At 48.5% G+C, this 9,045-nt stretch overlaps 1 protein-coding gene across 1 annotated transcript; it reads left to right on the top strand.

The window, feature by feature from the left end:
• The first annotated feature begins 444 nt into the window (after positions 1-444).
• Positions 445-6,904, top strand: KRT9 (keratin 9). Its single transcript, XM_032871815.1, has 9 exons — positions 445-778; positions 842-1,134; positions 2,702-2,784; positions 2,897-3,053; positions 3,330-3,491; positions 4,184-4,309; positions 4,434-4,657; positions 5,038-5,579; positions 6,885-6,904. Exons 1-9 carry the CDS (start codon positions 445-447, stop codon positions 6,902-6,904), a joined length of 1,941 nt encoding a protein of 646 aa, XP_032727706.1.
• Positions 6,905-9,045: the final 2,141 nt, after the last annotated feature.

Raw genomic sequence — 9,045 nt, 5'->3', positions numbered from 1 at the left:
CAGGGACGGGTGCAGACAGTGATAATCATCAATGTGGGAGGTGACTCTGCTCCTGGGAGTTTCCCTCCCAGAGGGGCTAAGCCTCAGACCTGCTGTCAGGCCAGCCAGAGACCAAACCCCAAGATCTAGGTCACCCCCTTGGCAGCAGAGCTGATTTATGGCACCCCTGACAGCCTAATATCACCAAATTACCCCACACAATGGAGAGAGGCTGGGCTGCCTCTGGGCAGTCACCAAAGGACGCTGAGCCTGGGGCAGCCCTGCCGCCTCCTGATCCCAGACCTCCTTCATGTCCGAAGGGGGAGGCTGGTGCAGACAGAGGGCACACCTAGGCGTGCCACCTTCAGCTGGGGGTATAAGTAAGAAGGCCTGGGGATGGCTTGGTACCCTGCACTCGGGAGCTAGCAGCGCTCCAACGACTGCTTCCTACCCGACGAGCCTGCCATGAGTTGCAGACAGTTCATGTCCTCCCCGTGGAGCCGCAGCAGCTCTGGGGGCAGCGGGGGCAGCATGATGTCCTCCTTCAGCCGCATGAGCTGCTCAGGAGCTGGTGGAGGAGGGGGCCGGTTCAGCTCTTCCAGTAGCTATGGAGCCGGGAGCTCTGGGGCCTGTGGGAGGGGAGGTGCTGGCAGTTTTGGCTCCAGCTACGGTGGGATGTCTGGGGGAGGCTTTAGTGCTGGTAGCTTTGGTGGACGTTCTAGGGGCTTTGGTGGTGGTTCTGGAGGATGCTTTGGGGGCTCTGGGGGCTTTGGTGGTAGTTCTGGGGGAGGTTTTGGAGGTGTTTCTGGAGGAGGTTTTGGAGGTGTTTCTGGAGGAGGCTTTGGCGGTATTTCTGGAGGAGGCTTTGGTGGTGGCTCTGGAGGAGGCTTTGGAGGTGGTTCTGGAGGAGGTTTTGGGGGGTTTGGCAGTGGCTTTGACAGTGGTGCCGGTGGTATTCTGGGTGCTGATGAGAAAACCGCCATGCAGGACCTCAATTTCCGGCTGGCCTCCTACTTGGATAAAGTGCAGGCACTGGAGAATGCCAACAAGGAACTGGAGAATAAGATCCGGGAATGGTATGACAAGCAGGGACCCAGGACCTTCCACAGGGACTACTCGCCCTACTATGACACTATTGAAGACCTCAAGAACCAGGTAAGTGGGGAAACTCTCTTCCCTTTCTCCTGGTCTCTCTGTATCTCTCTCTCTCTCTCTCTCTCTCTCTCTCACACACACACACACACACACACACTTACATGCTTCATCTTTCAAAAAGGTCAGATGTTAGACCCTAGGCTTAGGTAATAGGGAATCCATTTTTTAAGAAACATTATGCTTTCATCAAAAACATAATGTTTGGTTCTTGATGGTACCAGGGCTGGGATTTTGGCCTGCGCTCTGGGCTTTCACCATCATGTTCCACACTTTCAGAGTCTGAACAGAGCAGAAAAGAGGCTTAGATGAACGTGGGTGAACCTGGGACTGGATGTAGGGGGTCTCCTCCTGGCCTGGCCAGATTGGAAATGAAGAGGCAGTGTGGAGGGAGCACAGAGATGGAGGAACTCTGCTGAGAGCCAGTGATGCAGTCCTGGGTCTGCCATCAATTCACTGTGTGATCTTGGGAAACCTGATGCCCTCTCTGCACCTGTTCTCCTATGTATTTAATGCAGAGGATGGGCAGACCAGCTCTTAGGTCCCTGTTGATTTGAAACTTCTATAATCACATGAAAAACAGGTAAGACTTCTACTGCCCCCAAACAGGTAGGTCATATGGCTCAAGAGAGGAGAAAATCTGTGCCTGCCTCTCCCCTCACTCTCTCAGAATTTAGAGCTTTCTAGTTTGGGAAATTAGAAGCTGTATTTCTTCCTTCCTACTACTCTGGGACCTCTATAGAGGCTTGTCTCAATCTTTCCAGGTACACATGCTAGTTGTTTACGTGATGAACAGGATCTAGAACTCTGGGGATAGAAGTAATCAATCCACTCTTCCATTCTTCCCCATGTTTCCCCCATCTGCCCACCCACCCACCATCCATCCATCTATCCACTCATCCATCCATCCTAATGTCCATCTATCCATTTATTCATTCAGTCAATTTAATGAATGACTACCTTCAGTGTTGCCCTTGGCAGACATAGTGATGTAGCAGACTTGGTCTCTGTCTTGAGGAGCTCACAGTCTAGCCAATTTGCAGTTCCCACCTGTTCCCCTTGCCTTTACAAATTCTGATAAATAGCCTCTAGATATCCTGTTTCTTCTACCCCAAACCTCTTCCATCTATTTATCCATGTGGAATCTTAGCTGCACAGGGACAAATTCAGTTGTCACCTCCTTCCTGAAATCTTTCTTGATCTCCTATAGCCATATGTCATCTTTCCTTTCCTTGAGTTCTTCTATGATAACTTTGGACGTGGTAGTTGACTGTGGGCTCCTTGAGGAGCAATATCTCATTGATCTCTAAACTCCACAGTGTCTTTTGTAATAGATCTTTAAATATTTGTTGAGTGAATGAATGAATGAATGAATGCCACACTGAACATCCTTGCTGAAGCCGATGAGAGTTCTGTGGGTCGTACCAGCTGTTGGAAGCTCCTTCTACCTCTTAAGCGTCTTCCTGGATGGAGTCCTCATCTCTTACGGATTTGCCTGGCTTCTTGCCCTCCCAGCAGGGAATCATAGCAGGGGAGCATGAATTCCATGCCATCTCCTCTTTTTTTTTAGATTGTGAACATCACAGTGAACAGTAATAAGACTCTCTTGGATCTTGACAACACTCGCATGACACTGGATGACTTCAGGATGAAGTGAGTTCTGCTCCCACTCCCTCTGCTGTCATCAGTCTTTCCCCACCCTGTAGTGTTCTGAAGTTCCCTATAGGGACAGGTGCCCTCATTCCCTACTGTGGCTGGTGTGCAGGTATGAGATGGAGAACAGCCTACGACAAGGAGTGGATGCTGACATCAATGGCTTGCGGAAGGTGCTTGATGATCTGACCATGCAAAAGTCTGACATGGAGATGCAGTATGAGTCTCTGCAGGAGGAAATGATGGCCCTCAAGAAGAATCATGAGGAGGTATGGCGCTGGGTACTTGTGGCTTATTGAGGAGAGGGAGGAACAGAAATGCAGAGACAGTGAGGGGACAGCTATGGGGCACTGCTTGGGAGACACCCTCTCCCTGACATATGAGGACACTTCCAGCGCCTCCTTTGCACTGCCTATGATGGTAGTTGTGCTTTGCCTTCACAACTGTGCCTCCTTTTTGAACCTCTGGGGAGAGAGAAGGTGAAGGCTATAAGTTGGTGGAGAGGATCTCACCCCTTGACTTCACATCTCCTTTGTTCCTGGCAGGAGATGAATCAGCTGACTGGGCAGAACTCTGGAGATGTCAGTGTGGAGATAAATGCTGCTCCTGGCAAAGATCTCACCAAGATCCTCAATGACATGCGTGAGGAGTATGAGCGGATCAGTGCTAAGAACCGCAAGGACATTGAGGTGCAATATGAGACTCAGGTGAGCAGAGTGGGCTGTCCATTCGATCTCTCTCTCTCTTCCATGGATCCCTCCACTCCTCCACCCCATCTCTCTATTCGCCCACCCCTCCATCTCTTAGTTCAGCTGTCACCTATCCATCTTCATTCATTAAACCACAAACACAATTATTGGGTAGCTTGTCAGTAGCAGGTTTTATGTGAAATCCTGATGTCTCAGAGATGAGCCAGATAAGACTGCTGCCCTCAAGAAGCTCATGGTTTATTACATATGTGAACCAGGCAGAGCATGAACAACTCATGTAAGGCTATGTGCCCTCAGAATCTAGTAGAGGTACATAGTATGCCTCTCATGCCACACAGCTCTCTGATGACTCCCTTCCTCCTTGGGCCTCCAGTGCTTAGCATAGACCCTGGCACACAAGAGCATGGTCTATAGTGTGTGTGTGTTTGGGGGTCAGTTTGAAATAAGGTTAGAAAGGTGGTTTGGGGACAAGTGTGAAGAGTCTTGAAGCCTTGCTGAGAAGGAATGTTCAGTTGGGGGAATTTGATTACCCTGGCTGGCTAGCAGACCCAGAACTCAGGATTACTTGTCTTTGTTTTTGGTTCACTCTTGGCCCCAGAGGTAAAGGTCCTGATGGGGGGTGGGTGCAGAAACTTGCCCATGGAAATCTCTGGTCCAGCCTGGTTCTCATTGAGCTCTTGAATTTTCAGATGAGCCAGATGGAGCAGGAGGTGATGACCAGTGGCCAGGAGATGGAGTCCAACCACAAGGAGGTGACCCAGCTCCAGCGCAGCATTCAGGAGATGGACATTGAGCTGCAGTCTCAGCTCAGCAAGGTTGGTAGTTCTGCTCTAGCCCCTCTGTCAGGGTGAAGCACTGAAGGCTTGGCATGATCCCTGGAGTGGGAAGGGGAGGAGCTATGATGTAGCATCCCTCTTATAGCCTCCTTCTGCCTCCTAGAAATCGGCCCTGGAGAAGTCCTTGGAAGACACCAAGAACCGCTACTGTGGCCAGCTGCAGCAGTTGCAGGGGCAGATCAGTAACCTGGAGGGCCAGCTCACTGAGATCCGGCAAGAGATTGAATGCCAGAATCAAGAATACAGCCTTCTGCTCAGCATTAAGACACGGCTGGAACAGGAAATTAAGACCTACCGCATCCTCCTTGAGGGTGGCCAGGAGGACTTGTAAGTTCCCCGGGACTCTGTGGAATCCCTAGGAATTTCTATGCTCCTGACACTACATCTGTCCCTCTAGATAGAGGCAGCTGGGGAAGTTCCTGTACACAAGGGTCTGATGGGTTGAGGACTTCTTCATGCTGTAAAGGAACCTCAAGGCATTTGGGTTTTGGGAAAGGAGGTTGGTAAAGATGAGAGAAGGGACTAGTCCTTGCTCCAGGGAGGGGGAAGCTCTCTCTTCAAGTTGTGATGCCAAGAGGCCTGTCCTCTGCTTTGCAGAAGGAAACCTTAGGAAGACTCATATTTGGGTCTTGACTCTGTCCAGGTACATCCTTGAATATGTATGTGGGGTCACTAATTTTTCTTTCTGTGTTATCTTTTCTTCTCAGTGAATCTCATGAATCTGGACGAAGCCACTTTGGAGATGGCAGAAATAGATATCAAGGTGGAAGTGGAGGCAGTCATGGAAGAGGATCCCGGGGAGGAAGTGGTGGCAGCTATGGAGGAGGAAGTGGAGGCAGCTATGGTGGAGGAAGCAGTTCTGGAGGAGGAAGTGGAGGCAGCTATGGTGGAGGCAGCAGCTCTGGAGGAGGAAGTGGAGGCAGCTACGGAGGAGGAAGTGGAGGCAGCCATGGTGGAGGAAGTAGCTCTGGAGGAGGAAGTAGAGGCAGCTATGGTGGAGGAAGTAGTTCTGGAGGAGGAAGTGGAGGCAGGGGAGGAAGTGGAGGTAGTTATGGTGGAGGCAGTAGCTCTGGAGGAGGAAGTGGAGGCAGCTACGGAGGAGGAAGTGGAGGCAGCTATGGTGGAGGCAGTAGCTCTGGAGGAGGAAGTGGTAGTGGCTATGAAGAAGGCAGTGGATTCAAAGGAAGTGGAAGATCATCTCAGTCCCAGTCCTCTTCCTCCAAATCTGGTGAATGTGATGATAAACAAGGTAAGGGACAACTCTAGCTTGTGAGGTCAGGGGGCATGGGTTTTAAGCTGTCAAGTTACCACCCCTTTTTGAGTATCTTTGAGCTTTCTGGGAAATGAGTATTCTGAACAGAACTAGATTTTAGGGAGGTGTATACACTCTAGTGAGGTGTAATACATTTGCCCTTGTTTCTGAATTATCATTCATTAATTTTGACAGAGTTTTGGGTGAGGCTAGGACAAAATCTACACATGTTTTGAGTCTCAATAGCATAGGAGATGGGTTGGAAAGTGTGCATTATCTTATATATTTCCCACCACACCCTATGAGATGGGTATTGTTTTACCTATTTTAGAGATAAGGAAAATGAGGTTCAGAGAAGATATGTAGCTTATTCAAGGTCATACAACTAACAATTGAGGGACTCACCTCTGTGGGTCTCTACAGCCAGTACTTTTAATCATCATGAGGGTGGGGAGACCTGGAACAGCATTAGTTCAGGTAGAAAAGAGGTTCAGGTGTTGTAGCCAATGGTTGGCTCATACAAGTCTGTTATATGGTGCAACCATCTAAAAAAGGAGATACTGAACATAATAATCTAAATGTAGAAGAGTCACACAGTCAAGTGGTCTCCAGGTCAGAGAAAGTTTCCCTCTTGTATGTTGAATTTTATAAAATAAAAATTTAATATGAAATTGTAGTAAAAGTCTGGGTAACACAACTGGGAATGTTTAGCTCAGAGAAGCCTTGAGGTGTGTGGGAGCTCTCTTTCTCTAGGGTGTCTGATGTGGTTTTGTGTGTTAAGTGGCACTGCAGGGCCATGGATGTGGTTGAGGCCTTGCCTCAGTATATAAGAAATTTACTAATATAGCTGTTGAGTGGAGAAAGGGCCAGGCTCATGAGCTTTCATCCTCAGAAATGGAAGGGTATCAGGGCTGAGACTGGGTGGCTCAGTCAGTTAAGCATCTGCCTTTGGCTCATGTCATAATCTCTGGGTCCTGAGATTGAGCCCCACATCAGGCTCCCTGTTCAGTGGGGAGCCTGCTTCTTCCTCTCCATCTGTTGCTCCCTCTGCTTGTGCTCTCTCTCTCTATCAAATAAGTAGAATCTTAAAAAAAAAAAAAAGAAATGGAGAGTATATGTTAGGGCTGCTGCAGGAGAGGTTTAGGAATTAGATGGGGGCCACTGGGACCCCCGGGTTCTTCCAGCTCTTTGAGCTCCAGTCTCCTTGCTCCCAGTGTGACCTTCTTTCTTTAAGTCTCATTCTCTCTTTCTCCTCTTCTAAGTTCTCTCTTCACACTCTTACCTCTCTTCCTCTCTCCACAGGCTACCAGAATCAATATTAGAGCTCCTGTAAACGTTCCTGGCCCTGCCCCAGCTGAGTGTCCTCCAGACAGGCAGCCTCCCAATGAAGCCTGCTCATTGTCTTCTGGCATCAGGCACAGCTGGCAACGAGCCCCAGAGCTTATTTGGGACTGCCCTGAGTGGGTCTCTGTCTGCCCATTGACTCCCTCCCTTGGGAGGGTTGGGGAGACCTCTCTTCCACTGTCTGGTCTCGGGGTGATCCCACTCCCTGACTGATTTCAAGTTCCCAATAAAGCATTCCTACTGCAAATAAAACTTGGGCTTTGACTGATTTGTTCTTTGGGATTAAAAAAGAGCAGAAAGGAGGTGAAGGGAGAACCCACCGAATCCACCTTGAAAAGTGTTGGTTAGGTTTTCTGTAAGTTGACCTTTGCTTGTAACAAAACAACTCATTCTATAGTGAATTCAGATGACAACCATTTATTTAGCTCATGATTTTGCAGTTGGCAGTTTAGACTGGCAGTCCTGTTTTCCTTCATGCATCTATGGTCAGCTATAAGTTGGCTGGTGGCTCTGCCTCTGGGGCTTGGCTATGTGCTGTTGGGGTGTTGGGGGATGAATGAGACACATGACTCTCATCCTCCAGCTGGCTACCCCAAGCAAGTGTCCCAAGAGAGTGAGTAGAAGATGCAAGACCTCTTGAGGCTTAGGCTCAGAGTAATCACTTTGGCCACATCTTACTGTCCAAGGCAAGTCCCAACCTTGGCCAGATTCAAGAACAGGGGAAATAGACTCTTCTTGATGGTGGAAGCTACAAAGTTACATGGCAAGGACATGGATATAGGAAGGGCCATAATTGAGGCCAGTTTGTGCAAATGGTGTGCCATAGTCTATTAGCAAGTCATGTGTTAGGTACAGAGGGAAATAGGACAAAAACAATGTGATTTTGCTTTGGAAGATTTCACAGATGGTAACAAATACAGTGCAAATAAAGTGCTCCAAGGCACAATAAGGAATATTCCACACGACAACAGCCAACAATGTTCTCCAGGGATTCTGACTGGGCCTGATACAAAACTCCTTGCTCTAATTAGGGACAGATGGCCCCTCAGCCTATGTTTCAGATATTATGGCTGCTTATCAAACCTTCCCAAAGTTTGGAGGCTTAAAAGAATTACATTTGTTTGAGGGCTTGGTGGGGACAGCTCACCTCATCTCCACTTATCACTGTGGCTCACAAGCTCAGGGCTGGAATCATTTGAAGTCTTGCTCATATGTCTGGCCCCTGGGCTAGAAAGACTCAGATGTGGGGCTGGCCCCACAGGGACTCCTTAGCAGTTCTGTATGGAGATTCTCAATGTGATCCCTCCAGCAGGGCAGCTTTGGGGTAGCCAGACTTCTTCTATGCTAGAGCCGGGAAGAAGCTGTTTTGCTTTACTCTCTAGACTCGGAAGTCATGTTGTGTCCCTTCTGCTGTAGTCATGGACCTGCTCAGATCCAAGAGAGGAAGCATAGACCTTGCAGTGGGAAGGATTCTAAGATGACCCCAGTTATTCAAACAAACACCGATCTAGGTACTGCTGCAAAGGGATTTTGGAGAAGTAATTAATATTTCTAATGTGTTGACCTTAAGAAAGATTATCTGGTGGGCCTGACATAGTCACATAAGCTTTTTATTTTTTTAATTTAAAAAATTTTTTTATTTTTTAAAGACTTATTTATTTATTTTTCAGAGAGAGAGAGAGAGAGAGAGGGCGCAAACAGGAGGAGTAGCAGGCAGAGGGAGAAGCAGGCTCCCCACCAAGCAAGGAACACTCTGTAGGACTCGATCCCAAGACCTTGGGATCATGAACTGAGCTGAAAGCAGACGCTCAACCAACTGAGCCACCCAGGCATCCCCCACATAAGCTTTTTAAAAGGAAAGAGTTTTCTCTGGCTTGTCATAGAAGAGGAAGTCTGAGATTTGAAGCACAAGATTTTGACATGCCACTGGTGGCATGAAGATGAAAGGTGCATGTGGCAAGAAATGTGGGTGGCCTCTAGGAGCTGAAAGCCACCAAGAAAAAGGGGATCTCTGCCCTCCAGTTGCAAAGAACTGAATTTTTCCAAGAACAAGAAAGACTTTGGAAGCGGATTTCTCATCGGATTCTCCAAATGAGAACTCAGACTTGTCGATACCTTG

Source organism: Lontra canadensis, unplaced genomic scaffold (assembly GCF_010015895.1).
Source record: "Lontra canadensis isolate GAN:19392208 unplaced genomic scaffold, GSC_riverotter_1.0 scaffold43, whole genome shotgun sequence".
NCBI lineage: Eukaryota > Metazoa > Chordata > Mammalia > Carnivora > Mustelidae > Lontra > Lontra canadensis.
This window is presented reverse-complemented; position numbering and strand designations above follow the sequence as displayed.

Excerpts from the sequence above, each read along its gene's own strand:
- KRT9 (XM_032871815.1), top strand. The coding sequence starts at position 445 with ATGAGTTGCAGACAGTTCATGTCCTCCCCGTGGAGCCGCAGCAGCTCT. Across the intron at positions 1,135-2,701 it reads TTGAAGACCTCAAGAACCAG|ATTGTGAACATCACAGTGAA; the intron begins GTAAGTGGGGAA and ends CTTTTTTTTTAG. Across the intron at positions 2,785-2,896 it reads CTGGATGACTTCAGGATGAA|GTATGAGATGGAGAACAGCC; the intron begins GTGAGTTCTGCT and ends GCTGGTGTGCAG.